General features: G+C 35.5%; 1 protein-coding gene across 2 annotated transcripts in view; it reads left to right on the top strand.

The window, feature by feature from the left end:
- Window positions 1-25528, top strand: part of LOC311294286 (carboxyl-terminal PDZ ligand of neuronal nitric oxide synthase protein) — a 47690-nt gene that overhangs the window by 16478 nt on the left and 5684 nt on the right. Inside the window, exons 3-11 of one of the 2 annotated variants that reach the window (XM_084415086.1) lie at window positions 7146-7238; window positions 7391-7449; window positions 7550-7658; window positions 11039-11192; window positions 11375-11520; window positions 14490-14645; window positions 16092-16257; window positions 17329-17584; window positions 22657-22811. In XM_084415086.1, coding sequence (XP_084271212.1) covers window positions 7146-7238; window positions 7391-7449; window positions 7550-7658; window positions 11039-11192; window positions 11375-11520; window positions 14490-14645; window positions 16092-16257; window positions 17329-17584; window positions 22657-22705 — 1188 coding nt within the window. In that variant the 3' untranslated portion in view covers window positions 22706-22811. Of the gene's footprint in view, window positions 1-7145; window positions 7239-7390; window positions 7450-7549; window positions 7659-11038; window positions 11193-11374; window positions 11521-14489; window positions 14646-16091; window positions 16258-17328; window positions 17585-22656; window positions 22812-25528 lie in introns of those variants that run through there. The other variant, XM_084415085.1, reaches the window with a different exon arrangement.

Here is a 25528-nt window from a genome sequence, read left to right on the forward strand (position 1 = left end):
CTATTTGTGGAAATTGCTTAAATAGTTTCCAGCATAGTCTTAGTAATACAAGTGCACTGGATTCTTGAGCATTGAGTTTCTGAGTAATTGTTTTGATGACTGTCATAGAAAACAAATGGTGATGTCACTTGTAGTCTTGCAAACCGAGAGAGTGAGATCAGTAAGGAATGTCATTAAGTGCTGAGTATGGCAGCTTTGTCAACTTTAAGCCCAGTACTATGGGCACTATGCAGATTCTTTTTAATAAAATGGAAATTAGACATAGATGCAAGACAGGATTATTGCAGATGTCTGGATTCAGCTCTTAATCCTGAATTTGAAGTCTGACCCCCTTGGTTTGGGGGGATTTATTTAGTTAGTTATTTATTTATTTATTTTCTGCTGCATTCAGCTGCAGCTTTTAACTTAGCACAGAGAACAATGGCATGCAGTATATCTTAAATATTTCAATGCACTTTGCACTTGAGCAATAAGATTAAAATTTCATTCTTGCAGACTCATTTTGTCCTGTAAGGAATGCTGACACAAAACGTGAATTATAAAAAAAAGTAGTCATTTTAGTTCGATTTTGACATCTTGACTTTTTGCACAAATGTAGCAAAAGTGGAGCAATTTAAGTGAGATGTTGTCATGAAGCAAGCAAATCTTCAAAGTGTTGGGTCATAAATGCAGTAATGCTCACTGCTACATGTGCTTAAGACATGCATAAAGATGTGACTCTTAAGACGAGATTTGCCACTTCCTCAAAGGTGTAAGGCTAGCCTATTAGTAGAGATGCATCGGAGTGGGTGTTATATAAGCTTGTTTTTTAATACTTCTAAAGATGCTAAATTATTGCTCGTAGCTCAGATCATTTCTCACAATCTAAATGTGGTTCAGGACTACAGACAAATTAGATTTATTTTTTAAAGTTACAAATAAACATGATATCAACCATGATCTTTAGTCTTCTTCTTTAAGCTCTTCTGTACTCATTTATTGAATTGCCAAAAGTTAAGACATGTTTTACAAAACTGCATAAAATGCAAAATACTTGTACTGAATAAAAAAATGTCAATAATATAATGTATTCAAATAATTGTGCACATATTGTATAGCCTATTGCATACTGCTTCACATGCTACTATTTAAAAAACAATGTGCAGTATGAAGTATACACTGTGTAGTATGTAATAATCAGCAGTGTCACAGTAGTATTTCATTCTCCAGATGTCACAATCAGAGACTGTTTAAGAATCTGTTGAAACTGCATCTGATGTCGTTAGCCTATAATGGTTAGATGTGATGTTTTATATGTTGTCTATTTATTGGTCTATGTGTGTCCTTATTTTTATCCTTTTATAGAACCTGCATGTAAAGCACTTTGGTTCAACCTCGGTTGTGTTTTAACAGTGCTATATAAATAAACAAACAAGAACAAGAAGCATTTATATTTTGTAAAATATCAAATTAATAATTTTGAGGATTACCACATCACATAATCCAGCAAGGATAGAGGTCCTTGTTGAGATCTTGAGACTTGCATTCCTATTCATTCTGTCTCACGTAAACACACGGGAAGGGTGCATTAATATTTAATGTGGCCTTTGGATACTGACAACCACTGCTAATTATACAGAAGGTCACGTAACACCAGTCAGGAGCTGTTTCAAGACACGACGGGTTAAAGTGGTATCCAAGGACTAAAGAAACTGCAAAGGAAAAAGCAAGTGTTGAATGGCATAACATTACATTTATTTGTTTTTGTTTTTATTTATTTGTTCTTTTTGACTCTGTTTAGAGTGATATGAATGAGAAACCCTGAAGGCTGAATGATCAATTGGTGAGCATTTGACAAGTAGCCTTATTGTGTATTCACTATTGGCCATGTCTTGTCCCTTGACTCACACCTTTTTTCCTTTCGCTTTTATTTTGTTTGGTCTTGAGCTGTCCTTGGTCCTAAACGGCTGCATGCATACTAAGTAATATGCATCTCTGGTCAGAGGGCATTCATTTCAATGCTCTTGAAGTTCTGGCCGCAGTATTACATCTTTAGAAAGCTGTAGTGTAGTCTTAATACTGTACCTTATGTTTTCCTAGTTAAATCATTAATATACAATCAAAAAATCAATATCTTAACTTGACTGAAATAAATATCTTAACTGAAGGAAATATCAACTGCAAGGCAGCAAAAGAATAGTGTTTAGCCTAGATAAGCTCAGACTTGAAACTTTGTACAGTGTTAAAGTGACTATAAATGGTTAAATATATGCATAGACCAATCACAATTTAGTATGCAAATGTAAGACCAATCATACACGTTTTTTTTAAACTGACTGTTTACGTGCACCCTTGGCAATACAGTGATTAATCCCATGTAAACACAATGCTTTGTGTTTATCAAATTGATACGATTAAGCTCATAATCGTAATAAAATATGTGCCAAATGCCAATTTTAAGAGGCATGTCAACACTTTAATTGCATCTATTCCACTCACCAAATACGCATGTGCTTGTGATGTACACAGATTCATTTAGATAATTTTTATTCTTTTAATATGTTCCTTGGGGTTCACTTATAATGTTAATAGTGGGGGGAAAAAAACATAAATTTTAACCATTCTGATCCTCTGTCTGAAGTGATCTGTTTTTTAGTGATCTCCTTTATAGCTTGTCAGTAAACAGCCACTGTTAAGATTGGCTAATGTCATTGCATATAGGAACAGTACCAACGCCCACTCGTTATTGCACACGAGTAAGTGCTTTTGAAAACATTATCCATATAAAACCATCATTCACACACAGAAAACATTATGAAATCGTTTACTTGCGGTTTGTTATGCAGCTGCTGTCAAATCCAATACAGCTGACTGCTTCATCTGTCAACAGAAGTTTCTTTGCAAACTCTCCACTACACTGTGCCTCGTTTACAAACAATCTGCTGTCAAATACTCCAAACTAGGGCTGTCACGATTCCTCGATCAAATTCGAGTACTCGATTTAAAAAAAAAAAATTGCAAATTGCAATTTACCTGTGTCGAGTATCGGTAAAATACAGGAAGTGCCGTATTCCACGGACGAGAATCCATGAACCGCATTATTAGACCTTTTTCTAAGGCTGCATGGTGTATTAAAACCTTCTTCTTTTTTTTTAACATACTATAGCATTGTGCTATTGTGAATTCACAAAAGGTAAATCATTTATAAACCTACGCCAAAACAAGGAGAATACATCAATATCTTGATATGCAAACTGTTCATCGCGACTTCAAAATAAAAGTTGAAACCCTCGCGCTGAGTTATCATGTTTTGATGTCCACATATTCTTGTTCAAGAAATTACAGTGGCTTTCGCATTTCTATCGTAAAGAAGTGGCCAAATATTAAAGATTAAGTCAACATTTGAATTAAATGTTGTGTTACGGTCTAACCGTCTAGGGGTCGGGAGGGGAGGTAACAAAGGAAAAAGCTTTTTTTTTTAAAAAGGGTGGAAGGCCAGAACACACTTCAGTCCTCTGTCCCAAAGTAAAGACGACACCAGATGATATATATCAAAGAAAGGATTTTATTTTATTTTTAAAGAAAAAAAAGGACATAACATAGGTTACTAGAGAGCAATGGCTTATGGGAGAGCAAGGCCTAAAATAACAAACAAAACAGCCCACTAAATAATTTTGGGAGGAGTCCTAACTAACCTAAGAAAGGTTAAACAAATAGAAATAAACAACATAAACTTCCCTCAACACCCTTGCTACACAAAAACAGGGACAAAAGCAGTATTAAAAGAAAAAGGCACTCTCCCCCTACGGCTTCCCTCACAATAGTAATTATTAAACAGGTTAACAGGAACACAATACCTTCTGCTTAATTTTTTGTTGAAGTGAGATCAAGATCACTTAACACAGGTCACAGCTAAACATTACAATAATAATGAACATAAACAGCTTAAAGAGCACTGACCTGTATCACCTGACTGCTGCAGTCCAGTCCGGCATTGATAGTGTTGCCATTGAAACGCATACATTTTAGTCACAAACCGTTCCGACGTCACAGGTTTCCATCTCTTCGAAATTACAGTTATGGTGTGAACGAAGCATAAGCTCCTTGTTTTGGTTCAGGAGAAACTGTAAAAAGTGGCTTCTGTTTCAGTTGTGTGATCGGTGACTGAGCATGAAACGCGCTGATGACGTGTGTATGGAAGTAAAATAATGACAAATGTTTTTGAAACAAAAAAGCTTGTTGAATTGCACTACTTGAAAAAATATTAATTGCATTAACCCTGCTTGCATTGTTATGGGCTGGAATTCAGCATGGTTGTATATTTAAGCTGTGAATATTTCAATTAAAAACATTTCACACACTTTTTTTTATTATTAAAAATTCAGATTTCCCTTCCAAAATGTTCAATCTGTTTAAAAATACAACCGAAAATATTACACAGGCAATTTTCAGTCCATTTGATTTCGCTTTTACAAATTCACTTCCATATTCAGTGGTTAAAATTCGACATTTGACATCCGGGGTTGTCTGACTGCCGTTCCCGGATGTCAAATGTCGAATTTTCTGTCGAATTTGAACCACTGAATATAATAACGTGATTATTTCCAATAATCAGAGTAAGGACTTAATAGCAGTAAGATGTTTACATGACAAGCTAAACGCTGCACTCCCTTTTACATGCAATTTTCATTATTCACTAAGAATTGTGTTTATTTTTTAATAAAATATATAATCAAAGGAGAATTTATATTTATTGCTTTTCAAATTATACGTAGGAATTTGTTATTTAGAATGAATTCAAGGAGCACAGTAAATGTGAATGTACCTTAAGAATCTCCCATTGACTTAAATTCAAGTAATAAATTCTCCTTTGAATATATATTTTATTTTTATTAAATAATGTATAAACTCACATATTATCATAGCACATTTTGTACAGAATACAGTGTATTCAGACTTTATCCATTAAAATGTTATAAGTAGCACACTAAACCACAAATGCATGTTGTCACAGAAAAGGCAGCATCAACCACTTCGCCAAAACAACTTATTCTGGTTAAGTAGAGTACCGTCTGAATAACATTTTTAAAGTACAAAAACAAAAGGCGGAAATTAGCTACTACGATACAGTATGTTTGAATGGATTTGTAGCTTATTTTATTGCTGTAATAAAGCAAATGTGTATTTCCTCATTAAAGAGATGCTATAGCCCAAAGCAATTTACAAATAGAGTAATTTAACACGAGTGAGTGGCCTAAGTGAAAATAAGCATCTCTTCTAGTTCTAATAGGGAGCCATAAAGCTGATTAACTCTGACAAGGTAGTTTAAAGTTTTAGCTACTTCAACACACTCAAGCTCTTCAGCAAGACTAAAGGTTTGTAACCTGCACACGTGGACAGACCTGTCATGTCCTTTTCCTGTAGTGCATCTCATACAGTCTTCATGCTTCCACCATTGGTCCTTGTTTTCCTCCAGTCTTCAAAAGATGGACAGATCAGCATAATGTTTCTGCGGATGAGTAGCTCTCTCGGTTCAGTCCAGGACTTGACGTCTTCAATAATGAATACTATGTCTTTCAGCAGAAATGATTCATGCACCAAGTTTTAAAGAACCCAAAGACTAAAAATGTGCCAATGTGAATCATTCAGACTGAAGACATTTGGAATTAGAAATAGAATAGATAACTCGAGGGATAATTTCATACCAAGTTGCATCCACTCATTCAGGTTTATGCTGAGGAGCCTAGACAGGGATCCCGGCCATTCAGCGCCACAGCTAAGGTGCTCGTACCCCTCACCTTAAAGGGGAATGGCGTTGCAAGCGAGCCTTCCTGCACATTACCTGTTTGTACCCAACACATGGAGATTGTAGAATCTCGTGAAGGTATTAGGTGGTGCTTTCTCTCCAGCAAGAGAGATCTCCTCTCGATTGCAAGCACTTTTAGAATCAGGAAATGCTCTTTGTAAGACGATTGGAAGAGAGCGATTGCTGTACGCAACCACTCGGCTCCAAAGCAAAAATTTGAATGAGTGGATGCATGCCGCCATCTTATATACCCGTATGTACGGGGGAGTGGCTTGGCATGCAAATTCCACTTGCCAATTCTATTGGTTGTTTTTCTACAACTCAGAGGTGATTGGGGCTCCCAAGTGAGACCCCAGTTTTCAGTCTTCGACATTTACAACGGGCTTTATTTCCTTTTTAAAACCCTGTAGGCCTGGAAGATGACAGTAAAGATTTTGAAAGGCCATGAGCTCTGTTTCAAACTCTAGTCTACATATGATCTATGGAACCTCATAAATGACTTACATGAAACACCAGCAACAACACTCTTAATTGTCACTCATGCACATTACACAAATAACTGTCCTTGCGTAAAATGGACAAGAGATGGTAATAATGCTCAGAGCTGATTCCAGCAGTTTGGTGTTGACACATCAGCTCCATGCTCTAATAAGCAAAACATAAATACACAAATATATGCATTTCTCTCGACTCGTCTCTTTTTTTTCCACAAAGCTCTTTGCAGTGCATTCTTGCATACATTACATTATAAAATACAAGGGCATTATAAAATGTATGAGTTAGTAAAAAAGTAATAAAAAAAAAGGAAAATTGGCATGCACTACTGTTCAAAAGTTTTGGGTCAGAACTCATTCAATTGATCAAAAGTGACAGTAAAGTAATGTTACAAATAATTCTATTAAATGCTGTTTTTGACATTTAAAAAAAATTTTTTTGCAGGACATCATGTTTCAAATTCTGCTTTGCCGTTACAGGAATAAATAACATTTTAAAACATTAAAACAAAACATTTTTTAAATTGTAATAATATTTCACTTATAAATTGCAATAATATTTCTGCTCTTAAAAAAGTTGTTGTTTATGATAAATACTTTAATTGTATATACTTACTTTTAATTAGGCTCATATGGCAGGACTGATTGTTCATAATTTAGCGGTTTATGTGCTAATGTAAATAACTGATTTAAAATTGGTCCCAGGACTTCAGTCTGCATCTTAAAGTGTGACAAATGGATGTTAATGGATTTTTAAAAAAAATTTATGGAAAAGATATGATATGATCTTGTGATATGGTCCTGTGTTTGATCTTTAAAAAAGTATCTCTATGCATTTAAATTACTCTGTTTTTTTTCCCTTGCAGTACGAGTTCAAGGCAAAAAGCGTGAAGAAGAAGAAAGTGAGCATAGGGGTTTCTGTAGACGGGGTCAAAGTGGTGCTGCGCAAGAAACCCAAGGCATGTGTCATCAGACCTACACCTCTGACATCACACATTGACCTTATGTGAATATCCTTATTCTGTATAACTACAGTCCTAGAAATTAGGAGTTTATATGTTTGTTCACATGCATAACAAGACCCTAACACTTGTCTTGTTTTGACCTCCAGAGGAAAGAGTGGACGTGGGATGAGAGCAAGATGCTGATTATGCACGACCCCATATACAGGTGAGACACAGAAAATGTAACAAAATAAATTGTATTTCAACCGTATGTATTAATGTTTAGCCATATGTTTTATTCTTTTTTCTCCTCTTTTTCCTCTAAGGATCTTCTATGTATCCCATGATTCTCAGGATCTGAAGATTTTCAGCTACATTGCTCGTGATGGATCCAGCAACTTGTTTAGATGCAATGTGTTCAAGTCCAAAAAGAAGGTACAGTCTCCTTTCACCTAGAAAGAAAAGAAATGGTCTTCTGTTGCTCTCTTTCTCTGCCCCGAACCAAGGAATAATATCATGCATGCCATTTTTTTCAGTCCGTCTTGTCCTTGAGCAAAGCCCTTAACCATGAAATTCTTCACCTGTTTGTCTCTGTTGTCAATTCTTGCCCTTTGCTTTTTTCATAGAACTGTAGTAGCACAGAATGAACTAACACAAAGTTAGTTATTTGATAAAATCAAGAAAAGCATGTCAAAACTGCAATATGGTGACCAAAATATTAAGAAAACTATAAAAATATATATATTTTATAAATATTTTTGGTAAGTGTATTTTAGGATTATACATGGAAGCTTGTTTCCGCCAATGAATAATAAATAAATAATAATAATTGCGACTTTTTATCTCACAATTCTGACTTTTTTTCTCACAATTGCGATATATCAAGTCAGAATTGTGACTTTTTTCCTCACAATTGCGAGATATGAAGTCAGAATAACACGCAATTCTGACTTTATAAAACGCAATTCTGACTTTATAACACGCAATTCTGACTTTATATCTCGCAATTCTGACTTTATAACACGCAATTCTGACTTTATATCTCGCAATTCTGACTTTATAACACGCAATTCTGACTTTATTTCACGCAATTCTGACTTTATATCTTGCAATTCTGACTTTATAACACGCAATTCTGACTTTATAACACGCAATTCTGACTTTATTTCACGCAATTCTGACTTTATATCTCGCAATTCTGACTTTATATCTTGCAATTCTGACTTTATAACACGCAATTGTGACTTCATATCTCGCAATTCTGAGAAATAAAGTTGCAATTCTGAGAAATAAAGTCGCAATTCTGAGAAATAAAGTCGCAATTGGGAGATATAAAGTCAGATTTGCACGATATAAAGTCGCAATTGCATGTTATAAAGTCAGAATTGTGAGATATAAACTATTCCGAGGTAAAAAAAAAAAAATCTGTCTTTTTTTTCCTTAGAATTGGACTTTATATCTCACAATTGTGAGTTTATATCTCACAATTCTGAGAAAATATGTCAGAATTGCTAGATATAAACTCGCAATTGCGAGAAAAAAAGTACGAATTCTGACTTTATAACACGCAATTCTGACTTTATATCTCGCAATTCTGACTTTATAACACGCAATTCTGACTTTATTTCACGCAATTCTGACTTTATAACACGCAATTCTGACTTTATAACACGCAATTCTGACTTTATATCTCGCAATTCTGACTTTATAACACGCAATTCTGACTTTATAACACGCAATTCTGACTTTATATCTCGCAATTCTGACTTTATACCATGCAATTCTGACTTTATAACACGCAATTCTGACTTTATAACACGCAATTCTGACTTTATATCTCGCAATTCTGACTTTATAACACGCAATTCTGACTTTATAACACGCTATTCTGACTTTATAACACGCTATTCTGACTTTATATCTCGCAATTCTGACTTTATAACACGCTATTCTGACTTTATAACACGCTATTCTGACTTTATATCTCGCAATTCTGACTTTATAACACGCAATTCTGACTTTATATCTCGCAATTCTGACTTTATAACATGCAATTCTGACTTTATAACACGCAATTCTGACTTTATATCTCGCAATTCTGACTTTATAACACGCAATTCTGACTTTATAACACGCTATTCTGACTTTATATCTCGCAATTCTGACTTTATAACACGCTATTCTGACTTTATAACACGCTATTCTGACTTTATAACACGCAATTCTGACTTTATATCTCGCAATTCTGACTTTATATCTCGCAATTCTGACTTTATAACACGCTATTCTGACTTTATAACACGCAATTCTGACTTTATATCTCGCAATTCTGACTTTATAACACGCAATTCTGACTTTATAACACGCAATTCTGACTTTATAACACGCAATTCTGACTTTATATCTCGCAATTCTGACTTTATAACACGCAATTCTGACTTTATAACACGCTATTCTGACTTTATATCTCGCAATTCTGACTTTATAACACGCTATTCTGACTTTATAACACGCTATTCTGACTTTATAACACGCAATTCTGACTTTATATCTCGCAATTCTGACTTTATATCTCGCAATTCTGACTTTATAACACGCAATTCTGACTTTATAACACGCAATTCTGACTTTATATCTCGCAATTCTGACTTTATAACACGCTATTCTGACTTTATAACACGCAATTCTGACTTTATATCTCGCAATTCTGACTTTATAACACGCAATTCTGACTTTATTTCACGCAATTCTGACTTTATAACACGCAATTCTGACTTTATAACACGCAATTCTGACTTTATATCTCGCAATTCTGACTTTATAACACGCAATTCTGACTTTATAACACGCAATTCTGACTTTATATCTCGCAATTCTGACTTTATACCATGCAATTCTGACTTTATAACACGCTATTCTGACTTTATATCTCGCAATTCTGACTTTATAACACGCTATTCTGACTTTATAACACGCTATTCTGACTTTATATCTCGCAATTCTGACTTTATAACACGCAATTCTGACTTTATATCTCGCAATTCTGACTTTATAACGCGCAATTCTGACTTTATAACACGCAATTCTGACTTTATATCTCGCAATTCTGACTTTATAACACGCAATTCTGACTTTATAACACGCTATTCTGACTTTATATCTCGCAATTCTGACTTTATAACACGCTATTCTGACTTTATATCTCGCAATTCTGACTTTATAACACGCAATTCTGACTTTATATCTCGCAATTCTGACTTTATAACACGCAATTCTGACTTTATAACACGCTATTCTGACTTTATATCTCGCAATTCTGACTTTATAACACGCTATTCTGACTTTATAACACGCAATTCTGACTTTATATCTCGCAATTCTGACTTTATAACACGCAATTCTGACTTTATATCTCGCAATTCTGACTTTATAACACGCAATTCTGACTTTATAACACGCAATTCTGACTTTATAACACGCAATTCTGACTTTATAACACGCAATTCTGACTTTATAACACGCAATTCTGACTTTATTTCACGCAATTCTGACTTTATATCTCGCAATTCTGACTTTATATCTTGCAATTCTGACTTTATAACACGCAATTGTGACTTCATATCTCGCAATTCTGAGAAATAAAGTCAGAATTGTGAGATGTAAACTCGCAATTGTGAGATAAAAAGTCGCGATTATCTTTTAAAATGTTTTATTTTGTGGCGGAAACAAGCTTCCATAATATACTGTATATCTTGTACATATAAGATTCTCTAAATGTCTCTAAATCTCTATTTTTCACCTCTCTCCCCTCTCAGAGTCAGGCCATGCGGATAGTGCGGACGGTCGGTCAGGCGTTTGAGGTGTGCCATAAGCTGAGTCTGCAGCACGCTGAGCAGAATTCAGATGAGCAGCCAGACGGCCCTGCAGACGGCCAAAGCGATCAGTCTGGAGAAGAGCCCAGCCCTGAAGGTGAGACCATGCCATAACATCAGAGCATTCATTCCTTAAAACACGTCATCATAGAATAAATCAAAGCTGTGGAGCTGCGAGTACAGCATTTCGGTGATATTTTTCATGTGATGTTTAAACGTGCCAATCACTGTTGTATAACTAGTTTCATCATATTCTTAAAATGCTGCTGTTGTTTACAGGTCGTCAGCTGACTGGGATGGAACAGGGAATGGATGATGTCACTGGAATGGAGTCTCATTCCCCAAAGCTCAGTGAGCAGGCTATGGATGACATTCTTCAGAGCCTGTCAGAGCTCAACATGGTGAAACCTGGACAAACCCATCAGGTGAGATCGATCTGGAGTATGAGCATGACTGAGTGTTTTAGCACCCTTGCATCATTCCTCCCCACAGACGTCTTTTGAGTATCGCTCGTCAGCTGGAAATAATGGCTGTTTATAAAAAAAGAGGAAACCCCTTTCTCTCTCTTCTGTTTTTTACCCCTTTGTCTCAACCTTGTTCCTCCTTCGGGTATTCAGTTAAACTGTTATGATGCCCCAGGCCTGCATACTATTTTCAAAATCTTCATCTTCTATAACCACTTGTCACTGTCTGAACTGGAAACAATATCATACAGCCTCATTGAGACAGGGATTTCATGTGCTGGATTGTCATATCCTAACAAACCACACATCAATGGAAAGCTTATTTATTCAGCTGTCGGATTATGTATACATCTCAATTTAAAAAAATTGACCCATGTGACTGGTTTTGTGGTCCAGGGTTACACTTTTCTATTTAATTTTTTTGTTTATTCTATTTTATTCTAATTTATTCCTGTGATGGCAAAGCTGAATTTTCAACAGCCATTACTCCAGTATTCAGTCACATGATCCTTTCAGAAATCAAAATGCTGATTTGGTGCTCAAGAAACATTTATTTTTATTATTAATGTTGAAAACAGCTGTGCTGCTTAATATTTTTGTGGAAACCACAATACTTTTTTCAGAAATCTTTGATGAAGGCATCCTTGCTGAATAAAAGTATTCATTTCTTTCAAACAAAAACTTTTTATTTTTAAAGTAAATGAAAGCAAAACCAACATTAATTAAAGGCATTTAAACACACATTTGAACAAATTATTACAACAAATATTAACATGATGTATAATTATTTAGATTTTTTTACTTAAAATAATATATTGTTATTATAAATTTTTTTTTTTTAACTGACCATTCAAGATGATTTGACTGCAGGTCCTGTTTAGAAGTTCATACAGTAAATTATACGAGAGGAGAGAGCCATAAGGATTATTTAAATAAGGTCAAAGTTATATATTAAACAAAGTCAAACTTAATATGGTTTGATGTTTGATATCTCTCTGCCGTTCCTTACAGAAATTCCCAGTGCAGATGGGTTGAAAGCAGATAATGCATTCATTCATTTTACATGTATTAATTTAGCAGCAGTCCATTCATAATGCATTCATGTGTTCGTTGTCTAGCAAACATCAAAGATCCAGTGGTGTTCCATTAGCTTTGTAGCTGACATTCATGACAAATGGATCTTAACTGGAGGATAAATGAAGACAGAATGGGAACGTTCATAGTTGTAGCTTCTTTTCTTTCTTTTTTTTTTATGTAGTTGCTAACTGGTATGACTTGGCCATCCTGCTCACAGAAGATATGCCTCTGTGCACAATGGAGATAAGTGACATTAAAAGACTGTTTCATGCTGGAAGTGTTTCTTACTTTAGCAGACATGCTACTAGCTCCATCCTCTGCCTCTCTTCCCTCTCATATACCCCTGAAATTAAACCTCCAGCTCCTTCTAGTGGTTAACATTGGATGTTGCACAGAAAGAGTAATTGTGTTGTTTCCTTTACTGCTTTTAGATTGAATTTGATGTCTCATGTTTGGTATATAACGTATAAAGGTTTGTGTAAGGGTAATGTTCAGGGGTGGGGACAGAAAATATCATTAGGTGAGAAAGCAGAGAGTGTTTTGATGTTCAAATCCCTAGAGCCATGTCTCTGTCTCAGTCCTCTTATGACAGAGTAAAGCTACTTAGAGAAAATTACTTTCTGTGTGTGTGTGTGTGTGTGTGTGTGTGTGTGTGTGTGTGTGTGTGTGTGTGTGTGTGTGTGTGTGTGTGTGTGTGTGTGTGTGTGTGTGTGTGTGTGTGTGTGTGTGTGTGTGTGTGTGTGTGTGTTTAAATGTGGTTATTTGTAAATGTTCCTCTTTTTATGAATGCACTTGAGTTGACCTTTGCTTCTGTGGATCCGCATATTAAAGTGCTCTTAATGCAAATACACATACACACACAAACTAATTAACCCTTTACTCTGCTCTCTTTTTGCATGACTAAGACACGACAATGACCAGGCAACACTGACAATCATTAAACACTAACCGTGACTATTAACATGCAATATTACAATTTCTAAAATGGACAAAACCAAAATGTTGTAAATAAATACATAAAACTTAACCAAAATCTCTCTATATTTTCTTCGATAAAAAAACGAGCAGGAAAATATTATTGACTGTTGTTAAGAAGCCTACACAAGCTTTCATGCTTGGGGTTGCCAGATGTCAAGAGGTTAAATCTCCTAATCAGAGCTTTTGTCTTAAATATATACACTATTAGGAATTTCACTGTTTTAGCTTTTGAGAGAAGCTTGAGCTTTACCAGTTTACATAATGTAGAGAATGTTCATTTATATGACAATATTCTCTGTCAGGAAACGAGATGAGTAAATGAGTAAAATAAACCATGCAAATGAGTTGACATTGTTTTGATTTGTGCCAATAGGTGAAAGTGCAATAATTCTGATGAAATGACAACAAATCTTAAATGACAACAATCATAATCAGTAATCAAGATTACAATATTGAGCAAAAATATTGACTTTAACCATTATGCAGGATAATTAAAATATGACTTAGAAGAATAAAAAGAATAGCAGAGTCTACATCACAACAATAACAATAACGCCACAGAGAAACGATATTGTTGGAATCACTTTCAAACGATTTTTCCAGCTGATGAAGAACAATGACAGCCAATCAGAATCCATCCTGCTTTAAAGAGCTCGAGCATTTAAAGCGGCAGATGACAAAACTGGAATTAACAGAACGATATCGTCCGCTGGTGGACGTATATATATATATATATATATATATATATACATACAGTATATTTAACCTAGACTTTAACAATAGCTTGCAAAATTAATACTAATGTAAACTGCAAACTTTTTTTAACTTTTTTTTTCTCTCTCTTCTCTCTCTTATGCTCATTTTCCCTCTTTCAGTCTTTACAAGACCTGGAGAGTGTCTCTCTATACACGCTATCCCCCAGCAGCCCTTGCTCTCCTACGCTCACACCTTTGGCCAGCCATCACCACCTGCAGTTACTCCAACAACAGCTTCTACAGCAGCAACAACAAACTCAGATCGCTGTAGCACAGGTAAGATGTTGCTTCTACCTTTTCCTGACACTAGAAGGGGCTACAACTCCATAGAAAATGCAGCAGTTGATTTCATATTTTCAGGCATTTTCACAATCATTTGCTTTCCACTCAGAAAACAGATTTTTCTCTGTTGAAATTATTTCTGATAGCCTTTGTTTAAAAGCTCTCACATACTATATAAGCCCAAATCATTCACCGTATAGAGGAAGCAAAGATAAATATAGAGGAGACGGAACACAGCGCTGATATGGGCAATCACCAGGCTTCTGCCACTTCATTAATTCGCCTGTTCATTTATTGGGTCCTTTTTGTCATTCTGTCTCCGACTAATGATATTTGTTCTCATTTGGGATACTGTATAAGGTTCAGATGATGTTATAGTTATAATGTCCTGTGTGAGAGAGAGGAAGCTGATGTGCTCTCAGCTCTGATTCAGCACAGTCATGCTACTGCATAGCAATAGCTTGGAAAAGGAGATTGATGTGCATTCACCGCCCACCCAGAGAAAAATGATATTGCTCAGAGGTTGCTCTTTCTCATTGGACTTAATAGTTTTTAGTTTCTTTTAAGTATTAACCTTTTCTCAGATGTTTCTCCTAAAATTCTTTAGAAAATGTCTTAACAAGTGAGACTAAATGAATGTGGATAGCAGTTTGTTTTTAAATATTTGAAGTTTGCTAAAAAAAACAAGATATTTTCGTATTTTAATTAATTCCCTTCACAAATGCCATTTTTATTTAAGAATCTGGCTACTCATTATCTTGGACAACCTATGCTGCATGAGAGAATTTTAAAAGTGTGATGTCTAGACCTGGAAAAGACGTGAAAATTAATAAAATCAAAAGTCATTTGATTAATTTTTTTAATTATAAATATAGAAACAAATGTATATAATTTTTTTCTTGCTAAAAAAAAAGTGTAAATTTTTTTTTAAACTTGTATTACTATCTTATTTAATTACTTGATTATATTGTCACAATTAGTTTCTGTAAATAAAAGTTTTAAAATGAGCAGCTTTGTCATTATAGCAGACATATCAGAAATATCTTCAAATATTGTCATTTACAATAGCGATAGACCTTGAAGGCAAAACGTTTTAAGAGATCTTTTCCTTTCTGTGGGCTGATCCTCCCAAACTTCTGCACAAATGATGAAGTCAACAAAATAAAGGTCTCTTTCATTATGCAGCAAACCACTTTAGATTCCTTAAAAATGTATTGATTGATAGTGTTTAGTTGATTAAAAGTTTGATATCTGTCATTGCTTCTGATACACACACACACACACACACACAACACAAGTTAGAGAATCAACTCTATAGGACTTTGATTACCTGATCTATGATTCGTTTCACTCACCATAATCCTACTTGTAAGTCATCATATCTTTCAGTAAGACTGGCGTGATTCCTTATAGTCTTGACTGAGCGTGTCCCTGCTATAGGTGCAACTCCTAAAGGATCAGCTGGCCGCGGAGACGGCTGCTCGCATGGAGGCGCAGGCCAGAACTCACCAGCTGCTGCTGCAGAACCGAGACTTGCTGCAACATACATCCCTGCTGGTGAAACACCTCAGCCAACTGGAGGTCAGAGTCAGTGGAGCCACACAGAGTAAGACTCACAACACTACCCATAATCCTGAGAGGAGTCACTCCCATAAAGCCCTGCAAATGATCGAAGAAAATTAGTCTCGCCACACAAATGAAATATTTGAATATTTTGCAATAAACTAAAAATATATTGTATTTTAAATTGATAATTAATTACTGATAGTTTATAGTTTTATATTGTACCATTGTTTATGATTCTATCATTTGCAGTGCTTCATGAGAGGAGTAGTTTATTCAGTCAATTACACTACCGTTTGGGGTCAGTAATATATAAAAAAGAAATTAAAATTCGCATTATATATTTTTTATTAGCTTTGCCATCATAGAGAAAAATCTATATTTAAAAAATGATTATTTTAATATGTCATATTATTGCTGTATTTTTTATCAAAATTGAGTTGAAGGGAAGTGTATATTAATGAGAATTTCAATACATGATTTAAAAAAAAAGAAAATTTGGGTGATTTTTGAAAATACGATTTTGCTTTCAGTTAAACATTATATTGTTGTGATTCATCTATGAGCTAGTTTGTTTGGTCTATAGCTAAAAACGTTTTATTTAAGATTTTTCTGCTAAGAAAATGAATGGGAAAAATACTTTCAGATCCCAGTCTGCTGAAAGAGTGGGTAGTCCATTGCACACCATTACAGTCATAGACGCGCACACATTGTTTTTTGGCAGGCTGGGATGTTATTGAGTTGGTTGGTGTACACTAATCTATTTCAGAGTTTAGTGCAGGAGTTTATTAGGTTTGATTCTTCAGCACTGGGCTCCTTGCCGACTTTCACTCTGAGAGAGAAAGAGAGAGAGTGTGTGTGTGTGTGTGTGTGTGTGTATACAGTATATAAGCTTATGCTTGGTGCAGTGGTGGTGGTGTGCAGTGGTGGTTGCTGTGACCTGTCATTTAGAGTTATTGAAAATTTCTGTCAGCATTATGCCCTTGAGTGTCTGTATTAAAGCTTGCAATAAGCTTCATTTACATAATATAACATCCCCTATTGTTATTGACTGTTTCAGGTTGGCTATTAAGACATTTACTTTATGCCCTAAATTTGAATCTCTCTCTTCTAGAAGAAGAATCAGTTTGGAGTAGTCTGCCCACTCGATCTCTCTCTCTCAACCTGAAGAACCTCTACACTCCTCGCTCAGATCAGCCCGTCACCTCCACTCCAGCAGGACAGCCAGAAAACCCTCCCGTCTCCTTCCACGCCGAGTCCTACCTCAATCTGCTCAATCCAGCAAATGCAAGGAGTGATGCTGGAGTGGATGCAGCGAGAAAGGAAGTTGCTAAGTTAGAAACTCGGAATTCAACGGCACTTGATGAGAGGTGAAGACACATGACAGTAGCACTTAAATAGACACACACATGGATTAATTAGTTTTAATCTGGCATCTGGCATACAACTATATATATATATTTGTTGCAAAAGTTTGAAGTTTTTGAAAGAAATTACTACTTTTATTCAGCAAGGATGCATTAAATTGATTAAAAGTGTCTGTAAAGACATTTATAATGTTACAAAGATTTTCTATTTCAAATAAATGCTGTCATTTTGAACTTTCTATATTTTTTTCAGACAAATTTTTCCACAAAAATATTATCTGATAATAATTCAAAAATAACTGTTTCTTGAGAAGCAAATCAGCATATTACAATGGTTATGAAAGATCATGTGACTGAAGACTGAATAAATTCAGCTTTGCATCACAGGAATACTTTACATTTTAAAATATATTAAAATAGATAAATAGTTAAAATTTACAATATTACTGTTTTTACTTTTCAAATGGTGAGCATAGGAGATTTCTTTCAAAAGCACTAAACAATCTAGAAAAGGAATGTGACAAAGAAAGAGATCAGGAAGTGCAGAAAGGCAATGTTAGAGCACTTTTGATTGTGTTGAAAGTCAGACCAATTGCTCCTTTCCGATCTGTAATTTAAACATACCTAGGATCTGAAATTTGAGCTGCAACATCTGGACAAAATAATCACACAGTGTGTCAGTTTGTGGAACAGAGTAGAGCAGCACCAAAACAAACCCAGAAATACAACAAAGTTAGTGAGATTCAGGCATTATGGGTCTCAGACTCGCCAAAATGTTACAAACGATTGAGCAGATGTTTATGTTTGTGAAAATTTTGACCACATTTGGCTGGTGTTTGGGTTTTCTAAAACTGGTTCACATAATCCCACCTCCTCTCCGACCTCCTCCTTTCCTCTCTCTTCCCTCTCCCTCCTCACTCCATACACAGACAGCAGACTTGCTGGAATGGATATTGGTTGTGAGCAATGTAAACAAATCTAATGAAAGTGTATTAGAAGGCAGAGAGCAATCTTTCCACTCTGACTTCTGGCAGACAGGTTTCCTTGAACTGTAATGGAAAATTTTTACCTTTGTTTGCATACTGCACATTCATTGCTCTCTGTCTGTGGTATAGCACCTATGGTAAACAGTTGTAGAGCTTTGCAGCACACATTTACACCTTCTCTATTGCTTTTACTGCTAGTTAGAGATGTATTGTTGCTTTACCTAGCTGTCTTGGTTAGTTGTTTGTTGTTTGTCTTAGATGGCTCTATTTTGTGTAGCAAAAAAAGTGAAAGAGAGAGAGTGAGTATGTGTTTTTATGCGAATATATACGTATGTGCTTGCTTGTCGATTTGTGTGTGTGTCTATGTATTTAAGAGTACTGTATGTGTGCGTCTGTCTGGGAGAGTGATTTATTTCACAATTATCGGTGTCCCTGTGGGTAGCTGCAGTCTCTCGCCCACAGAAAACATTTATTTTCACACTTTATTAGAGCAATTTAGAGCTTGCAGAACCCCACACACACAAGCATACACACACCTACTGCTGACAACACTCACAGGGCCAGGGAAAGACTTAAAGGATTAGTTCACTCCAGAATTAAAATTTCCTGATAATTTACTCACCCCCACGTCATCCAAGATGTTCATGTCTTTCTTTCATCAGTCGAAAAGAAATGAAGGTTTTTGAGGAAAACATTCCAGGATTCTCCATATAGTGGACTTCAGTGGTTATCAACGGGTTGAAGGTCCAAATTGCAGTTTCAGTCCATAGCTCTACACGATCCCAGCCGAGGAATAAGGGTCTTATCTAGCAAAAAAATCAGTCGTATAAAAAAAAATTATATACTTTTTAAGCACACAAAGTCTTGCACTAGCTCTTCGATGCGCGTCCACTACTTCACGCATTACTTAGTCACGTTGAAAGGTCACGCGTGATGTAGGACCCAGTGTTTACAATGCAAACATGTAAAGTCAAACGCCCTTTACAATAAAATGGTAAAACAACGATGGCAGACTATTTTGAAGTTGGAGGAGACAATTAGATGGTTTATGAACCGCAGTACACAGACAAAGAACTTAGACAGATGGGTGAAACTGTGTGTTACTGTCACATGTGACCTTTCCAACATGAATCCATTTTATCTCTGATTTCTAAACTGAAATATTGGTTTAATCTCATTGTGGCTAGTTGTAGCAATCAGATTAATATGTTTACATGCCGCTTTCATAATCAGAATATTAATGCTGTCTAGTTTTTGGGGGTTAGTAAGATTTTTAAATAAAGTAATTAATACTTTTATTCAGCAAAGACACATTAAATTGATCAAAAGTGACAGTAAATACATTTATAATGTTAATAAAACTTTGTATTTCAAATAAATGCTGTTCTTTTCTCTTTCTATTCATCATGGAATCCTGAACAAATGTATCAAGGTTTCCAAAAAATCAGTATTAGAATGATATGTAACACTGGAGTAATGGCTGCTGAAAATTAAGCTTTTTACCATCACAGGAATAAATTACATTTTAAACACTTATTTCCAATTGTAATATTATTTTATAATATTAATTTCACCAACATTAAAACATAAAAAAAAATATATATAAAAAAATAATAATAATAATAGTTAAAAAACCAACCCCAAACATTTGAATGATAGTATATTATATTAAGACAGAGAGAGATGAATGGGTGACTTAAATATGCAGGGTGTTTCTTGACTATATACTGAAGTACAAATATAGTCAAGTTCATTTAACTTGCTGGACAGCATGCAGTCTAGGAGTTGTATTTACAGTATACTCCCAAACTCTATATACTGCTATACTCTCAGTCACAAATAATGGTGTGTGTGTGTGTGTGCTGGAGCTCAGTGTGTGTCCAGCAGTGACTCCTCACTATGACTCATAATGGTTTTATGCACCTGCCCATCAATTGTTCATTTATCTGTCACTCCTGGTGTTAATGTCAGCGTGAACTTCTCTGCTGGAGCTGGAATCTGTCCATCCCTTCAGTGCCAGTCATAAGTGCCATCTCTTTTATTTCTTTATTGCTTTGAAACTCCTCATGTCTTGCTCCCCTCTGTTCACGTCTGTGATGTTCTTTCATCCCTCTCTACATGTGCTGTTGCTTATTTATTATCTGCCTGTCCAGAAACTGTCTGCTGAATTTTTTTAAATGAATTCAGCTCTGTAGGTCACTGCACTAAGCCAGTTTTCATGGCCTTGTGATTTTGAGCTTGTTTGTGTGTCCATTTATTTGTTTGTGTTAATGTGAGGAGGGATGAATGCATGGATGGATTTAATGTCATGGATTAGCCTATCTGCTGTTGTATTGATCTTCTATAATCTCCTCTCGCTGCTTGATTATTGCTGCTGAGACTCATCACAAGTGTGTGTGTGTGTGTGTGTGTGTGTGTGTGTGTGTGTGTGTGTGTGTGTGTGTGTGTGTGTGTGTGTGTGTGTGTGTGTGTGTGTGTGTGTGTGTGTGTGTGTGTGTGTGTGTGTGTGTGTGTGTGTGTGTGTGTGTGTGTGTGTGTGTGTTTACTTAAGGCTGGAATACACTACACGACTTTTGCTTCAGTTTTCAGCCTGGACCATGTTAGTTGGCGATACCCTTACGGAACATGTATGGCTATATATTAATACATATAAAATATTTGCTTCTGACTGTTAAAATTAAGTTTAATTTAATGTGTTTTGTTTTAATATATATTAAACTCAATATTAATATAGGGGGGAAATCTGTTAGTGTTTAATGTTCTATTATTTTGAAGTTTAAAAGGTTTTCTGGTATGTGTGAGTTTTTGGGGTTTCCATTGTGCTGAAGAGTAGAGCCTGTGGTCAGGTTGACGATTGGCTTAACACTATTCAGACTATAATTACTATATTTTAAAAGTAATGTCTGTGCACTCCTCAGCACAGTGATAGTCTCTTCACTCTCTTGGTAAATACTTCAGTACAGGCAGGTGTGCTTGTGCTTTTGTTTGCTAGCTTGAAAATATGAAACATATATAAATAATTAAAATGTACATAAATATATTACATTATATATTTCTCTATATATGTGTGTTTATGCTGCATGAGTACATTTATCTGCAATATAGTACACATGCAGTACCATATCTGATCACATATACATCTATATATTATGAAGTGTATTACTGAATATAAAATTACATACATTGTGGTATATTAGTAAATATATTGTCACATATTTTTCAATATGTGAAAAGCGACAATTCCTTATGTATTATTCAATATATTATTCGGTATATGTTCAAATATACTCTTAAACCATTTAATATATTGATCATTCATGTATAGGGAAATATATTTTCGGCAGTCAGAGTTGACAGATCGCATAATGAATGAAGGGCAGACTGATATTTTAGCTTTAGACTTTCATTCCATTCAGTAGGAGGAGCCAGTTTTAGAATACATATAGTTTTAATTTGTCATACATAAATGTGTTGTATGTTTCTGTATGAGTTTGTTGTGTTTGGAATTACTTGAATGTCTGGTAGTGTGTGATCTTCAGTCGTTTGCTGTATGATGCAGTTTTTCTCTGTATCCATTCACAAAGTTAGCACGTTTATGATGCCTAGTGTTTTAAAATCTGTTCAGATTTTAAAAGTCATGTTCTGTATCAGCCTTTAGGTAAACTTTAGGGACAAAATTGTCTGCAAAAGTGAGCTAAATATTACAAAGCCTCAGTTTAGGAACATTTGGGGTAGTCTTCAGCTGAGAAACCGATTCATAGATAAAGCAAATATTGTTTTGTTTTTTTTAATTCTCCAAATTTTTCTGTTAGGGCCCACAAGAAAAACAAGAATAAACACACTAAATGTCTTTATGAAGATGTAAAGATACAGAAAGATAACGTAGTTATTTTATTGGCTGGGGGATAGATTAAGTCATTAGCTCAATGAAAAACAATAGACGTTAATGGAAAGGGAATTGGACATTATACAGTGATAGTAATTGCAGTGTTGCAGTGGGAGTCAGATCAGATGATTTTGTAGATGACTTTCTCAGGTCTTTAGGTGAAGAGGTTTTAGAGAGACTTATTTGTGTTTTTCTCTGCTCAGGTGCACGTGTGAGGAGCCTCCCCTTCTGATTATCCACTTCCTCCTGTAACAGCCTTCTTCCTTCTCTCTAATCTTTTTCTAACCCTCTCTGATACCCTCTATCCATCTCATACCCTCACCTGTCCTCTCTTCCTTTGTCTGAAATCGCTATTTCCTCTCTATTTCCTCTCCTCTCTTCTCCACTTTACCAACCTCCTGTGAGTATAACTGTAATTGCACTTTCTTTAATTACATTGGCATGCTGAATGGATGATGAATGATGAGTACAGGGGTGCACGAGGGGTGCACGCGTGGGTCTAGTTTTTCCTACATTGTGCCTAACCTGAAATTACCCCCACAAGAAAAACAGTACTGGCTTGACCTACATTATGAGGACCCAAAGTCTTTATATTGTGGTGGGTATTTAGGTTTCAGGCCAGGTAATTAGGTTTAATTCAAAACGCTAAATAAACATCCAAAAATATTTTTTTATTAAAACGTTTTCTGTGATTAGGGGCTAGAAAATGTGATTAGCTCTGTATAAAAACCATAACACCCATGGAATGTCCTGCACTGACCTGAAAATACATTTCTTATTTTATTTTATGGCTATACTATTTTTCTATACAATCCTATACCTATACTACTTAAATAAATTAAATAAAAACTTTTAAGGGTTATTGCATTTTTTAGCTTAACTTTAAGTGAGTTTTATGATAACAAAGGTAATCTAAATGTAAAAATGAGAATGAGCTTGAATAATTAAACATCCAACATTTTGTCTGTTATTAATTAGACATTTTAAAATGTTTTATTTTATCGCCTGATTAAAGGGGTGTACCATATTAAATACTGTCTTAATGAAAATCTGTGTGTGACTTTCGGAAACAAGAGCGTAAACAAACAATGGATACCAAAAGCGGCATGTTAGCTTAAAGGTACAATATGTAAGATTGTTGTAATAAAATATCCCAAAATCACTTGCACAGTGTGATATATTTACGGCAGTTGTGTACATACAAATTCCAAAGGTTCCCAAAGATTTTTAATTTCAGAAGAAATTCTAATTTTAAATAATGGGTCGTCCCTGGTCATTGCCGCCTGTCAATGACGTAATATCCGCGTTATCCCTGGTTTCCGCTCGTACTGCCATAGTAACCATGGCGACAGACGTGGACAACTGCGTAACGTCTAGCGGCACGCTGTTGTTGTTTCGTTCAAATATTATGGACCATAGCAAGCAGAATTAAAACGAGGATCAATATCAACGTGGCCTTTTCGAAATGCCGAGAGCTCCTCGTCCACGTCTAACTTCGACTTGACAGAGACGCCGCTCTTGCATGTACTTTATTAGACAGGTGAGCAAATGTACATAAAACAAATCAATGTTATATAGAACAACATGATGAAATGTTAGAATATGATCATAATGTTATTCTAATGTTGATCTAGCTTACTGCTAGTCTCATACAGCCAACAAACTAACACACAGAATAACATTATAACTTTCAACTCACTCAAGTGCAGTTTAGTGTGATAGTGTAGACCAAGTGAAACAGCGCTGCGTTACCTCACAAGTTTAATTTGTCAAATAAACTGACCTGTGTGAGTAGTAATTCTGCACTTGCATTCGGTAGAATGAAATGTCCTCATTCCTTATATCCGCGGGACTCGCGTGTGGCGCTGATATCTGTCTCTTATTAGCAATCGCGCCCTGCTTCATACCACAGTCATGTTCAAAAACATGAATGTTTTCACTATAACATAAACATTATTTGATCCATCGGCATGACGACAAGTTCCATAATTCCGCTTATGCGTCATCCACCTACGCCTTTGTTATTGCAAGAGGTTAGCGACCCCTAGCGGTAAAAAAAATTACATATTGTAGCTTTAATGCTAATTCCAGTACTCACCGAGTTGCTGAAGCACCTCCACTATTGTTCACCAGCATTTCTTTTTTCACTTTGTTGTGGTAGTCCTTCGTGGAAACATTATAAAGGCTGGAGGACTATGTTTTCATAGCTCCAAGAACCTTTCCTCCATTGCATAATTCCTCTAGCAGCACCAATACCATCATCTCTCTTTCGTTTCACCATGTTTGAAAGCTGTGTACCGAAGAGCTTCTGTGCTCCTATTGGCCAACGGCATAGATGTGACGTAACTTGTCATGGAGGACCGGAAAAAAATTAAACACACTAGTCTTTCTGTTGTTACATTGTGAAGAATCGCAGATGCGGCATCGGTTGTCATCCACTATGATACACTATACAAGATGAAACGATGGATTCTTGCTTCCTGATGCTCATTGTCGTTTACAAATCACCACAATATCCTACGTTAAATGGATTGTGCCAAAATCTGGCTGATATTGTGTAGTCTAGACCCGGCATTGGGTTTAAGGGTAGGGTATAGTAAATCGCATTATCTTATGAAAACCATTGCGTCTATGAGACCTCACTAATATACGTTATGGTTTAGCTTGAATCATGCAGTACACCGGCATACAATCTCATTATCAAAGTGAATTCATCAAATGAAGTTTGTTGTGTAAGGGTTTGTGCTTCTCTTGGTGTCAAATATCAACAGGGTTTTAAAGGGAATAAATCAGGATTCAAATATTTCATTATTCACATATTTGGACTTCACACACTAAATTCCTCTTCTAGAATTAAATATCTACACATACTCACACATTACCATGATCAGGAGCAAGACTAATGTTCTCCCTCAGGGAGCTTTTAATTTTTAATCGGATGGCACAATAGGCTATATTAGTTGCAGCCCTTATCCACAGCTCCTGTGGCTTAACAAGTGCATCATTGAATAATGAGATTTTGCATTATGAGGAGTAAATTAAGCTTATTCATTATTGATGCTATGGCATTTTACT

This window comes from Rutilus rutilus (genome assembly GCF_951802725.1).
Source record: "Rutilus rutilus genome assembly, chromosome: 7".
Classification (NCBI taxonomy): Eukaryota; Metazoa; Chordata; class Actinopteri; order Cypriniformes; family Leuciscidae; genus Rutilus; species Rutilus rutilus.